This window comes from Hyperolius riggenbachi, chromosome 2, assembly GCF_040937935.1.
Source record: "Hyperolius riggenbachi isolate aHypRig1 chromosome 2, aHypRig1.pri, whole genome shotgun sequence".
In the NCBI taxonomy this organism is placed as follows: domain Eukaryota; kingdom Metazoa; phylum Chordata; class Amphibia; order Anura; family Hyperoliidae; genus Hyperolius; species Hyperolius riggenbachi.
Genome location: NC_090647.1, coordinates 478,247,427 through 478,264,280, shown reverse-complemented (window position 1 = coordinate 478,264,280; position 16,854 = coordinate 478,247,427). Strand labels below are relative to the sequence as shown.

The 16,854-nt window shown below is 44.6% G+C and overlaps 1 protein-coding gene across 2 annotated transcripts in view; it reads right to left on the bottom strand.

Moving 5' to 3' along the window:
• YWHAE (tyrosine 3-monooxygenase/tryptophan 5-monooxygenase activation protein epsilon) overlaps nt 1-16,854 on the bottom strand; it is a 61,367-nt gene that overhangs the window by 22,259 nt on the left and 22,254 nt on the right. For both annotated transcript variants that reach the window (XM_068270279.1, XM_068270278.1), the window contains exon 2: nt 1,181-1,380. In XM_068270279.1, the coding sequence (XP_068126380.1) occupies nt 1,181-1,380 (200 nt within the window). The remainder of the gene's footprint in view (nt 1-1,180; nt 1,381-16,854) is intronic.

Here is a 16,854-nt window from a genome sequence, read left to right as displayed (position 1 = left end):
GGAAGCCCCACGTAAGTAGATATTTGTCATCTCGCACCTTCCCTTTAAGTGGAAATTAATTCAGGTTCACTTTAAATCACTTTGCAAAGGAAACCAACATACTAAACGGACAACCTATAATGCTCTTTACAGTTAGCCCAAGCCTGAACTCACAGAACCTGGGATGCCGATTAAGAACCAGTCATTAAGACTAGGGTCTAAAACATGACTTACTGAATTTACTTTGTAAATGCCTCATTTTGTGTGCAGTGTAGTAGAGTCACATCTGTGATTAATTTCCTGGCAAGCCTTTCCCTCTTCTGAACCCCATTCTTTCCATGCTTCGTCATCTTGCAAATATACACATACAAACCCCTGTAGTAGCTGTGAGTAGAAACAGTAGCATATAACATTTCTATATAGGATGCAAAGAGCTGGGGCCAGACAAACATTCCTGTAAGTACGTCCATGGTGACTAAAGGAAAAAAAACTTACAGATGCCCCATAATTCTCCACTTTGATTAACTATAGACAGGTGAGGAGGGGAGGTGCATACTGCCAAGACAAAGTGATACATTAAATCTGCTCTGCATCCCTATGCTCAGGAAGCAATAGCCTTGCCAAAATGAAAGACAAGGGGCAGTCTGATATGTGATTTTCATGTTTGACGACAACCATAAGATTTTCAGAAAACTTAACTGCTTGAATTGAGGAGAAAGGGACAAGTAGTAGGGCTGTGCTGCTAGCACAACACAAGACTCAGTCAAGGATATTCTGGACAAGCTATTCACAGGAAAAGAGACCACTAACGTTTTAAGGGGGACCTGAGGCAAGAGGGATATGGAGGCTGCCATATTCATTTCTTGCTGATCCGCTGCCTATTACTTAATACTTTTTGCCACAGACCCTGAACAAGCATGCAGATTAGAGGTTTCTGACAAAATCTTTAAGGATTGGCCACAAGCTTGTTTCAGGTGTGGGATTCAGACACCACTGACCAGAAAGATAAGCAGGACTACAGGGCAACTAGTATTGTTTAGGAAGGAAATAAATATGGCAGCCTCTATAGGCCTCTCACCTCAGGTTCCTTATAAAAACAGTAGAACTCTCCACCCACTTTCCATGGAGCTTACTGCATTAAAACAAGTCTACTCCAAGACATCTATGGAAAGAGAACATTCGTAGAAAAATGGTATCTCACCACATTCCGATAATCCCTGATCATTTTAAGTTTATCTTCCCCTCCTTTGTTCTCCTCTTTCTGTTCGATGCTGCTAGTTATTCTCCAGGACGCTCTTCGAGCTCCAATCACATTTTTATACGCAACGGAGAGCAAATTTCTTTCTTCTACCGTCAATTCCACATCCATCCCGGCCACCTTCTTCATTGACTCAACCATTTCTGAAACAATATGAAATACACGATTGTGTTACACACAAAAGTATTCCAAATATCTGGTATAAAAATGAGAAAAAAATATATATATATACACATTTCACACTTCAAAACAAAATGTCAAGCAGGAATTTATATCTGGTTAAGGTATATGCTAGTGCCATTTCTGAAACAATATGAAATACACGATTGTGTTACACACAAAAGTATTCCAAATATCTGGTATAAAAATGAGAAAAAAATATATATATATACATTTCACACTTCAAAACAAAATGTCAAGCAGGAATTTATATCTGGTTAAGGTATATGCTAGTGCACAGCCATTTCCAGATAACATGACTTGACTGCCCAATGCAGTTGGATATTATAACTGGGAGAAATGGGAGGAACCATGAAAGCAGAGGTGCACACACTTTCGACTTGTGAGCAACTTTACACATTAGCAAGTCAAAATGATCTACCCAATGTACAATTTTATGAGCACAATTGTATACACCAGGGCTGTGGAGTCGGAGTTTGAGTCGAGGAGTCGGAGCAATTTTGGGCACCCGGAGTCGGAGTTTCAGAAACCGAGGAGTCGGAGTCGGAAGATTTTTGTACCGACTCCACAGCCCTGGTATACACAGAATGGAAAATGTAGTGCAGTCGGGCTCTACTATGAAGTCCTCCATGATATACCGGTAGATTGCAATCTACCCAGTGGGCACCCAGCCTGAAAGGCAACAACCAGCACTTACAATCACTGTAGAAAATACTTTATCCCAAAACGTAGTTTAAACATTTTGGTTTACTTCAGGGTTCATTTAAAAGGAAACCCAAAGTGATACTTTAGGTGCCCAGTGTAACTTCCCTGGGACCTTCATCCAACCCCCTGTAGTCACCCTGGTCCCTCACTGTTGCTCTATTCAGTAGCTGTAAAGCCCCCCCCCCCCCCAAGTTGCCTCAGGATGCATCACTCAAATCCCACTCTCGTAGCTGGCAGAGCAACTTTGCATGCACCAAACGTGGAGTATACAAGGCCCACGACTGGCTCAGTCAGACAGCTTTTGGAGGGGTACAGCTGCCGAACAAGAAAGAATGCTCTCACTGTAAGGGACCACAAGCACTGAAAGGGGCTGGAAGAAGCCTCAGGTATGTTAAACTTGGCACACAAGTGCCATTTTAGGTACCCTTTAAAGCTAAACTTCAGAATTGGTTGAACTACACCATTCCTTCATCCAGGAAGTGAGCTACTGCATCCATTATGCTACGACTTACTCGTTCCTATGGAGGCGACTATGTACCATGCTTATGCTGTGAAAGGTTTGAAGCTGAGCAGTTCTCATAGTTTTCTCCATAATGCAAAGTGTGGGTGAGAAGATCTGCCTCAGTATTGTGAGGGCAGGGAGACCTACCCCTAAAAGTATGGTCTGAAATTGGTCTAGTATGGAAAAAAAGGCAGCTCTAAATTCAGGAGGTCCTGAGAAAATTAAGTATTAATACATACACTCACTGCCATGGAAGAAGCCAGAGAGCAGGCCTAACCTTCAAGGTCCACCTTATGACATTCTGCTAATTACTAACATGGTGCAATTAATATAGCATAAGAAGCTGCAATTGTAGGTCTGCACAAATCAGACTGGCCAAATAACCAGTAAGAAAAGTCTTGCAGTTGTCCCAGTTGTGTGCATGTTCACTGGCTAAATGAAAGTGCATAGTGCATGCTGCTAACGCCCCCCCCCCCCCCCCTTCCAAAAAAAAAAAAAAAACACTAATTGGAAGCCACCACTGGGCCTGAGGATTTTCTTGCAGATGAAGGTGATGCCTCTCTGGCACTCCACTCTGTAGATGCCTGGCAGCGGATGTGTGCCATCAAATATGCACAGCTGCTATGCAGCACAGTGAAACATCTGCAGAGGATATATGTTAACAGGTTTATCGGCTGTATCCATATTTGCATGTATGTGTTCCAATCCTTACCGCAGGGTTCTTTGCAGTTTGGATAAAGGCATACAGCAGGACTTTTCTTCAGTGGATTTCAACAAACGCAATGAATAAATGAACTGTCCCACCACTGCAGGCTTTGACCTGTCCGTTTTGAGTCCACAAGTCTCAAGTGCAGAGCAGCTGGCATAGCCTGAACGTAGCCTGAACGCGTACATGAAACCAAATTGGCTATGAAAACGGTCAAGAGGAACGTGGAACCTACAGTATGTAACCTCTAACATTAGGCTTTTATTATTTTTCTGGAAGAAGAAGTGAAAAAGAAAAAACTGAAAATCACACTTAATTCAGGAACTTGGCCAGCTGCACATTGGTTAATGTAATAAAATAATGAACAGTTGCCTTCATGAACACTTTCCCTGAAAAGACAATTTGCTGTTCAACAAGCACATGTACCAATAAAACCCAAACCCACCATTTCAGCAGCAGTGTGGGCATTTACAGTTAGAGTACCCGAGGCGGTTCATGAGGGCATATGGGATGCAGAGGCATGTTCTCTGCCTCATGCAATGTCTCTGCATCCCTCCACTGCCACTCTGCCCCCCAAAAATTAGCAACAATATTTGTCGCCATCTCAGAGGGTAGAGGAGAGGGATTCTCGCCCACTAGGGGCATTCCTGCAGACATTCCAGCTCCCTGGCCACACCCCCTTGTGCTCCACCACCACTCTGCACACTGCTGTGAGAGAGATCACTCTTTAGCTCGTGACCCCAGAGGTCACAAAAGTGAAAGTGGGGCGGCGGAGAGCTGTGGTTTCGGTGGCTACCTGATCTGCCCAGCACCCCAGATCAGGTAGCACCTCTTTTTATAGCCCACCTTGGGCTCACTTTAAAGGGAGCCTGAAGTGAGAAGGATAGAGAGGCTAACTAGCATTTCCTTTTATACAATGCAGATTGCCTGGCTGTCCTGGTGAGTATCTGAATACCCCTACTGACCCGAAGAAGACAACCAACCTAAAAGCTTGAAAGGTAGATGTACACTTCTTTCTCATGGTTTTGATGAAGTTACCCCCATTGAAGAAGAGGGAGTTCTAGAACTCGAGGGTGCTTTAGCTAAAAAAACCATGAATCTGCCAATTTAGTCTCATACTGTTTGCAGAGTTTAGACTTGTCAACATGTTTAACAGGCTGGTCAGGTTTAGTGGGAGGCAAAGGATTAACCTGGAACACATAGTAACCACAAATTAGCCTTGCTATCATGTATATAAAATCAGTAATTATATACATATATCATAAGTAGAGTGACTTGCAGGGACATAAGAAAACCACTTTTGCTCTAAGTCACCAAACATAGTAATGAAAAAAAAATTATAGACTGGGGAAGTATCTTACAAAAAAGCAAGCCCCCGCTGTACATAGCAAAATCATTGTCTGACCTGTTCAGGTGTCTCTGGCATAGAAGCCGATGGCATGTTTGTCTCAGTGGGGGGAGACATCTGACTACTCCATTCTGGCCCACGAGAGCCTGGCAGCTAGGAACCTTAAAGACAACCCGAGGCGGGGTTCTAATAATGCTAGCTGCATACAGAGGTTGGGTCTGTCTATAGAGCCCAGCCTCTGATGCTATTTTAATCCCCCCGGCGCTCTGTAATCCATCATAAATCACAGCCGCGCTGTGTTTCTCTCTTTACTGTCACTCTCGCCGCTTCCTCGCCCCCTGCCTCCTGTAGCGCTCCGGTCCCCGCCCCTTCCCTCCAATCAGCGGCGAGGGAAGGGACGTGGGCGGGACCGGAGCTCTGCAGGAGGAGCGGCGAGAGTGACAGTAAAGAGAAACACAGCCCGCTTTGACAAGCTGCGTGTCAGCAGCGTGGCTGTGTTTGGGGGGGGGGGGGGAAGATTACAGAGCACATGGGGGATTTAGGGGGAATTGAAATAGCAACAGAGCCTGGGCTCTATAGGCAGACCCAGCCTCTCTATGCAGCTAGCATTGTGAGAACCCCGCCTCGGGTTCTCTATAATGGTAAAAATATATATATAGAATTTCATTTTTTGTAAGGGACAGTGAGTTGTGGTTGCCACCATTATGGTTCCTAGCTGCCAGGGAAACCTGCAGGAAACCTAGCACAGCAAGTCAGGCTAGTCTGCTCCTGGGTAAATTATAGCAAATGCCATTTAAAACAACAACAACCACCAGATTGACAGCTGAATTAAACATTTTACACGTTTTAAAAGGTCATATTGCCAGCATCCACCCAAATTACCCGACATTTAAAAACAGAAATTACACATTTCTAAAAAGGTAATCAAGATACACGATTGTGTCGCCCCATGATTTCAAACCTACCGATTTGTTATCACAGATAAACAGACAAACATATGCAAACAACTTCCAATTGCTTCATTCGCAAGTTCAGCTTGTGACAAACAGGGACAAATTGAAATCATGCCAAGCACATCCAGTACATTTCCAGAACTCTTGGCTGTCAATAGTAGATTTAAATTGATGCTAGGTTACTTAAGAGTGGAGCATTATTTTCTCCTGCGTAATGTATTCAATCACCCGGTCTCTGCCCTATCATAGAAGTATGGGTTGAACTTGGAATGGTAAGCTACAGTCAAGAATGAAACAGCTTAAAGCGGTTTAACACCCAGCATTACAACTTTGCTTTAAAAGATTGCTTACAGCTTACAAACTATTATGCCAGATTTTTTTTTAAGCAGAAATTCACTGAATGGGTTAAACATGACATTTTAGTGTTGGATTTAACTAGGAATCCGCATCCGTTCTTATCTGTAGTTACAAAATGTATCTTTATTTGTAATACAAATAAACCTTTGAAAAGCCTGCCAGGGAAGCCCTCTTTGTTCTCTCAGAGCAGTGTTTGTTTGTTACATTGTAGATAGATACATTTGTAACTAAACAAGCAAGCACGAGGAGCATTTCTAGCTAAATGCAGCACTAAAATGTCATGTTTAATCCATTCAGTGAATTTCTGCTAAAAAAAAAATCTGGCATAATAGTTTATAAGCTGTAAGCAATCTTTTAAAGCAAAGTTGAAATGCTGGGTGTTAGACCACTTTAAAAAAGATCTGTAATAAAAAAAAAAAAAAAAATAACTCCCCTGGGGGGTACTCACCTCGGGTGGGGGAAGCCTTCGGATCCTATTGAGGCTTCCCCTGTCCTCTGTCCCACGGTGGCGATGTAAATATTTACCTCTTGGGCTCCAGCGCAGTATCCGCTCTTCCCACGGAGATAGGCGAAAATAGCCGCTCTACTCGCCTGCGCAGTAGAGCGGACCCGACGGAGATCGGCTATTTTCACCTATCACCATCAGAAGCAGGGCTGTGGAGTCGGAGTTGTGGAGTCGTGCAATTTTGGGTGCCTGGAGTCGGGAAAAAATGCACCGACTCCGAATGAATTTGTAACGGTAATTAAAATAGAAAATATGATAAAATGTTCTATTTCTCAGATAATAGTCATTAAAAATAATGTATATATACACAGTATATATACAGTAATAGCTGTGCTTAGTCCACAAAAATGAAATAAACCAATCAAAATTAGTTACTTGTGCTGCTTCAATAAAGCAGTCCCCGTATTTTTAAGGTCAGATATACAGATCTGATTGTGACTGTATATATGATGTGTACACAGGAATCTCTTATATATACTAAATAACATCTATGCTGTAAGAATAAAGCCTGATGTGTAGCTGTGTCACTAATAGAGATGGTCAACGAGATGGAAATAATTCTGCACTGATGCTGATATATGCAAATGTATGCACTCCCTTTGCTGATGAAATCAAATAATTTGATATGTTGTTAAAATTTGGTTTGGTGACTACAAGTTAAAGGGTAACAGACGGATGAAAAGAAAAGTTTTATACATACCTGGGGCTTCCTCCAGCCCCCTTCAGGCTAATCAGTCCCTTGCTGTCCACCACCCGGATCTTCTGCTATGAGTCCTGGTAATTTAGCCAGTCAGCGTTGTCCGGCCGCATGCCGCTCCCACAGCCAGGAACATTCTGCACCTGCGCAATAGTGCTGCACAGGTGTAGTATGCTCCTGGCGGTGGAGTGTGTGCGTGCGCACTATGCCCGACTGGCTCAAGTACCTGGACTCATAGCAGAAGATCCAGGTGGTGGAGGAGGACAAAGAGGGACAGATTATCCTGAAGGCGGCTGGAGGAAGCCCCAGGTATGTATAAAACTTTAATTTCAGCTGTCTCAGGTTTACTTTGTTACACAGTAGTACTATACTCTACATATGCACTCCTCACAGAGCTGCAGGGAATCCACTGAGAATGCTGTGCACATTGAACACAGAGGTGTTGTCTGTTTACAATCTCCTCATTCCCCTGCAGAGTACCTGCACATCATTCTTACATGTACCCACACTTACATTGCCTAGGGCCTGATAGATGTTCTTTGTTGTCTTTGGCGCTTTGAGTCCGCAAGGAGAAAAGCGCAATATAAATGTTATTTGTCTTGTCTTTGTTCCGGTTTGTACCTTTTACAAGTACTCTTACCAAGGACTAGTTTTAGTCTAAAGGGAATAAATATAGTAGTCTACATATCCTCACTTCAGTTGTCTTGTAAAATTCCTAAGCGTTGGCAGTTAAGAGACGAATTTCATGTTACATACTTTTAATCAACAAAATTGTAATATGCAAATTAGAGGAGTCGGAGGAATCCTAAACTGAGGAGTCGGAGGATTTTTGGACTGACTCCACAGCCCTGATCAGAAGAGCAGCAACAGCGCCCCCGCTGGAGCCTGGAAAGGTAAACATTTAGGGCCCGTTTCCACTAGAGCGAATCCGCATGCGTTGTCTGCATGCGGATTCGCATAACTAATACAAGTGGATGAGACTGTTTCCACTTGTCAGTTTTTTGGTGCGTTTTTCTGTGCAGGATTTTTCTGCACGGTAGGGCCTGCAGAATTCGCCTGCGTGTGGAATGCAGGCGATTCGCAGGCAATGTATTTAATAGGGGAAAACGCACATGCGTTTTTTGCCGCGATTTCGCGTGCGAAATCGCACTAAAACTAATGTACATTGAGCCAGGCAGTGACATGGTTAAAATCGCTGATAGCCTGCCTATGCGAAATCGCATGCGAAATCGCGGCAAAAATCGCATGCGGAATCGCATCCGCATGCGATTTTGTCAGCGGTGGAATCCCAGCGATTCGCACCGCACTAGTGGAAACGGGCCCTAAACAGGCTGTCTGATTTGTTGCCTGTGCATTCCGGGGGCTGCAGTGAGATCGCCGTAGGACACAGGAGGGCGTTGGAAGCCTCGATAGGGTCCAGAGGCTTCCCCCTGAGGAGATTACTCCCCAGGGGAACTTTTTTTCAGTACAGGTTTTCTTTAAAACTATACTATTTGCCCTATTGCCCCTTAAAGCGAGCTGTAAGATAGATGTGCACCTGACGTGAGAGAATCATTGTCAGGATTTCTGGCTCTATACACTAATTGGAAAAGGTATTGAGCCCCGGAAAGATCAAAGAGGAGGCATCTCGATGGACACTATAGGCAGCAGGAGTGCAAGCATGCGCATAAGTCTCTGACTTGCCCACTGCGGGGCTGACAGCGGGACCCTTGAGTACAGCAGAACTATGCAGAGGGCCACACAGACTTCTAGGGGCTGGAAGATGCCCCAAGTAAAGCTGTATGTATTTTATTCACTTTGGATGTCCTTTTACCATCCATTGTTCGTGATCCTCTGACAAATGCAGCTGGACATAATATTTTTAGAACATACGTATAAAGCTTCTATTGCCATGAAATTATAAACTTGCCCTCTTGGAGGGGGGGGGGGGTGCACATGGTCGTATAATCATCTCTGTTGGAAAAATTATGACCTTGCCTGCTAAAGGTCTTAATTTTCCTATGGAAATTGTTTTTTTCTGAAACTAATGTATTGCCAAATGGTTTTTCAATAAAAAAAAAAAATAAATCAATAAAATATATTGAACACTAAAACACATGGACAAATATGGAATTCAGGAGCCTATATGTCCAATCCAAAGGGACATTCTACAGAACAGCCCATTAACCTCAGCGGTATGGACGAATATATACGTCCATCACCGCCGGAGGTCGCCGCTCAGGCCCTGCTGGGCCGATTTTAATGAAATAAAAAGCAGCACACGCAGCCGGCACTTTGCCAGCCGCGTGTGCTGCCTGAGCGGCTGCGATCCGCCGCGAGCAGCGGCGAAAGAGGGTCCCCCCAGCCCTGCGCAGCCGGAACAAAAGTTCCGGCCAGCGCTAAGGGCCTTTTTCCACTAGCCTGCGATTTGCGATTTGCTTCTGATCGCAAATCGCAAGGTACATTAAACTAATGGTAACTGCAGCAGCAATTTCCATTAGTGCGATCCGATTGCGATGCGATTTTGGTCAAAGCGCAATCGTCGTCCTGCCGCGTTTTGTATGCGATTGAGCTGGACTATAATGAATATAGTAGCTCAATCGCAAACGCATGGTGGAAATTGAAACGCGATTGCGATCGCGATCAGAATCGCGATCGCAATCGCGATCGCATTTCATAGTGGAAAAGAGCCCTAAGGGCTGGATCGGAGGCGGCTGACGTCAGCACGTCGGCTGACGTCCATGACGTCACTCCGCTCGTCGCTATGGCGACGATGTAAGCAAAACAAGGAAGGCTGCTCATTGCGGCCTTCCTTGTTTATTCTGGTCGCCGGAGGCGATCAGAATGACGCTTCCGGAGCGCCCTTTAGTGGGCTTTCATGCAGCCAACTTTCAGTTGGCTGCATGAAACAGGTTTTTTTTTTTTATTTAAAAAAAAAACCTCCCGCAGCCGCCCTGGCGATCTTAATAGAACGCCAGGGAGGTTAAAGGATACCCAAAGTGACATGTGACATGAGGAGATAGACATGTGTATGTACAGTGCCTAGCACATAAATAACTATAGGCTTTCTCTGCCTGAAACAGTTAAATATCAGGTATGCAAGTGGCTGACTCAGTCCTGACTCAGACAGGAAGTGACTACAGTGTGACCCTCACTGATAAGAAATTCCCCTTTTTTTCTCTCAGAAGCCATTTTTTGCTAGGAAAGTGTTTTATAGTTTGAATTTCTTATCAGTGAGGGTTACACTCGTCACTTCCTGTCTGAGTCAGGACTGAGTCAGCAACTTACATACCCGATATTTAACTCTTTTAGACTGAGAAATAAAAAACAAACAGCAGTTATTTGTGTGCTAGGCACTGTACATACACATGTCTATCTCATGTCATATGTCACTTCGGGTATCCTCATAATTTGCCCTTACTACCGATTTGGACTGATCCATTTCAAAGCTGCACGCCATCTGTAACAACTCAGAAAATAAGGATTCCTTTTAACCTCTCCAGTAAGATCACTGGCTGCTCAGGTTTGACCAGATGCCAGAAGAGAAGTAAAGTCTGAAACCCAATACTGTGCTGCTGTCATGCACATCTTTCACTACAGAGGTCAACTCTGTCAAATGCCACTTCCCCTTGGATCCAAATACCAAGCTGCTGTAGTGTACCTGACCTGTAGTGGATGTTCTGATGCTAGGTCAAATTACTATCTTATATTAAAAGGAAGCATGAAGAGAGGAATCTGGGGACTGCCATCTTTAAAGGATACCAGAACCGACATCTGACATGATGAGATAGACGTGTATGTACAGTGCCTAGCACACAAATTAACTATGCTGTGTTCCTTTTTTTCTTTCTCTGCCTGAAAGAGTTAAATCAGGCATTTAACCACTTCCCGACCGCCCCCAGCCGATGGGCGGCGGCAAAGTCCGGGCCCAAACGACCGCAATACGCCCATCGGCGGGGGCAGCTGCGGGAGTGGCTATGCGGCGATCACGTCATTCGTGACGCGATCAGCCGCCGGGGACTGGCTCCGCCCACCGTTCGCTGTAACCCGCCGGCCGTTCGGAAGCGCCGGCGGGTTACTAGCACCTGGATCGCCGCTGAAACATTGTAGAATAGGCTTTGTAATGTATACAAAGCCTATTATACTGGCTGCCTCCTGCCCTGGTGGTCCCAGTGTCCGAGGGACCACCAGGACAGGCTGCAGCCACCCTAGTTTGCACCCAAGCACACTGATTTCCCCCCGCCCCCTGATCGCCCACAGCACCCCTCAGACCCCCCCCCTGCCCACCCCCCAGACCACTGTTTGCACCCAGTCACCCCCCTAATCACCCATCAATCACTATCTGTCAACGCTATTTTTTTTATCCCCCCCCCCCTGCCCACTGCCCCCTCCTGATCACCCCACCCCTCAGATTCTCCCCAGACCCCCCCCCCCCTCCCGTGTACTGTATGCATCTATCCCCCCTGATCACCCATCAATCACTGCCACCCATCAATCAGCCCCTAACCTGCCCCTTGCGGGCAATCTGATCACCCACCCACACCAATAGATCGCCCGCAGGTCCGACATCAGATCACCTCCCAAGTGCAGTGTTTACATCTCTTCTCTCCTCTAAACACCCACTAATTACCCATCAATCACCACCTATCACCACCTGTCACTGTTACCCATCAGATTAGACCCTAATCTGCCCCTAGGGCACCCAATCACCCGCCCACACCTCAGAACGCCCTCAGAGCCCAGCCCTGATCACCTCGCCAGTGCATTGCTTGCATCTATTTCCCCCCTCTAATCACACCTTGAGACACCCATCAATCACCTCCTGTCACCCTCTAGCACACCTACCCATCAGATCAGGCCCTAATTTGCCCCGTGTGGGCTCCTGATCACTCGGCCAAACCCTCAGACCCCCTTCCGATCACCTCCCCAGTGCATTGATTGCATCTATTTTCCCCTCTAACCGCCCCCTGAGACACCCATCAATCACCTCCTGTCACCCCCCTAGCACTCCTATCCATCAGATCAGGCCCAATACAACCTGTCATCTAAAAGGCCACCCTGCTTATGACCGGTTCCACAAAATTTGCCCCCTCATAGACCACCTGTCATCAAAATTTGCAGATGCTTATACCCCTGATCAATCATTTTGAGAAATTTGGTTTCCAGACTACTCAGTTTTGGGCCCGTAAAATGCCAGGGCAGTATAGGAACCCCACAAGTGACCCCATTTTAGAAAGAAGACACCCCAAAGTATTCTGTTAGGTGTATGATGAGTTCATAGAAGATTTTATTTTTTGTCAAAAGTTAGCGGAAATTGGATTTTTAGTGTTTTTTTCACAAAGTGTCATTTTTCACTAACTTGTGACAAAAAATAAAATCTTCTATGAACTCACCAGACCCCTAACGGAATACCTTGGGGTGTCTTCTTTCTAAAATGGGGTCACTTGTGGGGTTCCTATACTGCCCTGGCATTTTAGGGGCCCTAAACCGTGAGGAGTAGTCTAGAAAAAAAATGCCTCAAAATGACCTGTGAATAGGACGTTGGGCCCCTTAGCGCACCTAGGCTGCAAAAAAGTGTCACACGTGGTATCGCCGTACTCAGAAGAAGTAGTATAATGTGTTTTGGGGTGTATTTTTATACATACCCATGCTGGGTGGGAGAAATCTCTCTGTAAATGGACAATTGTGTGTAAAAAAAAAAAAAAAAAATCAAATAATTGTCATTTACAGAGATATTTCTCCCACCCAGCATCTGTATGTGTAAAAATACACCCCAAAACACATTATAGTACTTCTCCTGAGTACGGCGATACCACGTGTGGCACTTTTTTGCACCCTAACTGCGCTAAGGGGCCCAAAGTCCAATGAGTACCTTTAGGATTTCACAGGTCATTTTGCGACATTTGGTTTCAAGACTACTCACGGTTTTGGGGCCGTAAAATGCCAGGGCAGTATAGGAACCCCACAAATGATCCCATTTTAGAAAGAAGACACCCCAAGGTATTCCGTTAGTAGTACGGTGAGTTCATAGATTTTATTTTTTGTCACAAGTTAGCGGAAAATGACACTTTGTGAAAAAAAACAATTAAAATCAATTTCCGTTAACTTGTGACAAAAAAAATTCTTCTATGAACTCGCCATACTCCTAACGGAATACCTTAGGGTTCCTATACTGTCCTGGCATTTTAGGGGCCCTAAACCGTGAGCAGTAGTCTTGAAACCAAATTTCTCAAAATGACCCGTGAAATCCTAAAGGTACTCATTGGACTTTGGGCCCCTTAGCGCAGTTAGGGTGCAAAAAAAGTGCCACACATGTGGTATCGCCATACTCAGGAGAAGTAGTATAATGTGTTTTGGGGTGTATTTTTCCACATACCCATGCTGAGTGGGAGAAATATCTCTATAAATAGACAATTGTGTGTAAAAAAAAAAAATTTAAAAAATTGTCATTTACGGAGATATTTCTCCCACCCAGCATGGGTACGTGTAAAAATACACCCCAAAACACATTATACTACTTCTCCTGAGTACGGCAATAGCACATGTGTGGCACTTTTTTGCACCCCAACTGCGCTAAGGGGCCCAAAGTCCAATGAGCATCTTTAGGCTTTACAGGGGTGCTTTCAATTAGGCACCCCCCAAAATGCCAGGACAGTGAACACACCCCACAAATTACCCCATTTTGGAAAGTAGACACTTCAAGGTATTCAGAGAGGAGCATAGTGAGTCCGTGGCAGATTTCATTTTTTTTTGTCGCAAGTTAGAAGAAATGGAAACTTTTTTTTTTGTCACAAAGTGTCATTTTCCGCTAACTTATAACAAAAAAACAAAAAAAAATCTATGAACTCACCATGCCTCTCACTGAATACTTTGGGATGTCTTCTTTCCAAAATGGGGTCATTTGGGGGGTATTTGTACTATCCTGGAATTTTAGCCCCTCATGAAACCTGACAGGTGCGCAGAAAAGTCAGAGATGCTTGAAAATGGGAAAATTCACTTTTGGCACCATAGTTTGTAAACGCTATAACTTTTACCCAAACCAATAAATAGACACTGAATGTTTTTTTTTTTTTATCAAAGACATGTAGCAGAATAACTTTCGCGCTCAAATGTATAGGAAATTTTACTTTATTTGAAAAATGTCAGCACAGAAAGTTAAAAAAGTCTTTGACAAAATTCATGTCTTTTTTGATGAATATAATAAGTAAAACTCGCAGCGGCAATCAAATAGCACCGAAAGAAAGCTGTATTCGTGACAAGAAAAGGAGGTAAAATTCATTTAGGTGGTAGGTTGTATGAGCGAGCAATAAACCGTGAAAGCTGCAGTGGTCTGAATGGAGAAAAAGGCTCTGGTCCTTAAAGGACTTACGAGCCCAAATATCAAAAAAAAAAAAAAAAAAGACAAGTACCTTAAACACTTTTAAATGCACGGAGGACGCCGTCCGCGTCCTCCGTGCAGTTCCGCCGGGTCCCCGCAGTCTGATCGCCCCCCGTGCTGCTCCCGAGCCCACAGACGGGGTCGGGCTCCCCTTCCTCTCAAAAGATGGCCGCCGGAGCTGGCCGCGGCTGCGCAGTCCGCATACACGATAGTGCGGCTGCGCAGCTCTAGGGCCCTCCCCCCGATCCACGCACAGTAGCGTGGATCGGGGGGGTGGGGGGGGGAGGCCCTAGAGCTGTGCAGCCGCACTAACGTGTATGCGGACTGCGCAGCCGCGGCCAGCTCCGGCGGCCATCTTATGAGAGGAAGGGGAGCCCGACCCCGTCTGTGGGGTCGGGAGCAGCATGGGGGGAGATCAGACTGCGGGGACCCGGCGGAACTGCACGGGGGACGCGGACGGCGTCCTCCGTGCATTTAAAAGTGTTTAAGGTACTTGTCCTTTTTTTTATATTTGGGCTCGTAAGTCCTTTAAGGGGCGAAAAGACTGTGGTCCTCAAGTGGTTAAGTCACTGACTCAGTCCTGACTTAAGTCACTGACTCAGTCCTGAAATTCCAACTATAAAACACTTTCCTAGCAGAAAATGGCTTCTGACAGAAAGAAAGAGGTAAAAAGGGGAATTTCTTATCAGTGAGGGTCACACTGTAGTCACTTCCTGTCTGAGTCAGGACTGAGTCAGCCACTTACACACCTGATATTTAACTGTTTCAGGCAGAGAAAGGAAAAAAGGAACACCGCATAGTTATTTGTGTGCTAGGCACTGTACATACCCATGTCTATCTCATCATGCCACATGTCAGTTCGGGTATCCTTTAAGAATAGCTCCCTGGACCAGGGATGAGTAATTGGTACAGAAATCATCCGACGACTCCCAATTTCCACATAATCTTGGCATTTCATCACTGCTAAAGCTTAGGAATTTTAAAGGACAACTGATCTAAGAGGGATATGGAGGCTGCCATATTTGTTTCATTTTAAATAGTACAAGTTGCCTGGCATCCTGCTGATCTTTCATGCATCAGCAGTGTTTGAATCACACATCTGAAACAAGCATGCAGCAAATGCTATCAAACTTAAATCATATATCTGATCCGCATTCCATTGTTTTCTAAGTAGTTCCTGCACCTGATCGGCGCTGCTCAGAGGGACTCCAGGCTCCCTCCCCAGTTGTATGCCGCTCTCCCTCGGCTTCTCTGGCCCCGGGATCCCCTTATCCAATCAGTGAGGCGGAGCAGCAGTGGCGACATCAACGGGGGCAGGACTTGGTTTTTAACCCATTCAGGTTCCGTGGTTTTCACGTGAGAAATGTTCACCTCCCATTCATTAGCCTATAACTTTATCACTACTTATCACAATGAACTGATCTATATCTTGTTTTTTCCGCCACCAATTAGGCTTTCTTTGGGGGGTACATTTTGCTAAGAGCCACTTTACTGTAAACGCATTTTAACAGGAAGAAGAAAAAAAATGGAAAAAAATCATTATTTCTCAGTTTTCAGCCATTATAGTTTTAAAATAATACATGCCTCCATAATTAAAACTCACGTATTGTATTTGCCCATATGTCCCGGTTATTATTACACCGTTAAAATTATGTCCCCATCACAATGTATGGCGACAATATTTTATTTGGAAATAAAGGTGCATTTTTTTCCATTTTGCATCTATCACTATTCACACGTTTAAAATAAAAAATATATAGAAATATTTCATCTTTACATTGATATTTAAAAAGTTTAGACCCTTAGGTAAATATTTACATTTTTTTTATTGTAATTTTTTTTTTATAGTAAACATTTTATTTGGGTAGTCAATAGATTTATAATGTAAATGTGTGTTCATTTTAATTTATTTTTATTTTCAGTTGTAGTATTACTTTTTAGCCACAAAAGTTTGTTTACATGACGTCACTAAGCGTAACACACGCTTAGAGTGCCGCATCGGGGAGGGAGCGGCCAGAAAAGGCGCAGCTTCCGAGAGAAGCTGTCGCTTTTTCTGCGGGGGAGAGGAATCAGTGATCGGGCACCATAGCCCGATACATTGATTCCCTGGCTACCGAATCCGCGGCCGGGAGTGCGCGATCGGCCGCGGGAGCGCGCATGGTTCCTGGACGTAGTTTCTACGTCCAGGAACCAAAATAGGTTAATGTGGACACAAAAAAAAAAAAAAATTGAGATGCGCCCTATTACATGTATATATGTACACACATATACATATGTGTGTATATACCAGGGCTGCGGAGTCGGAGT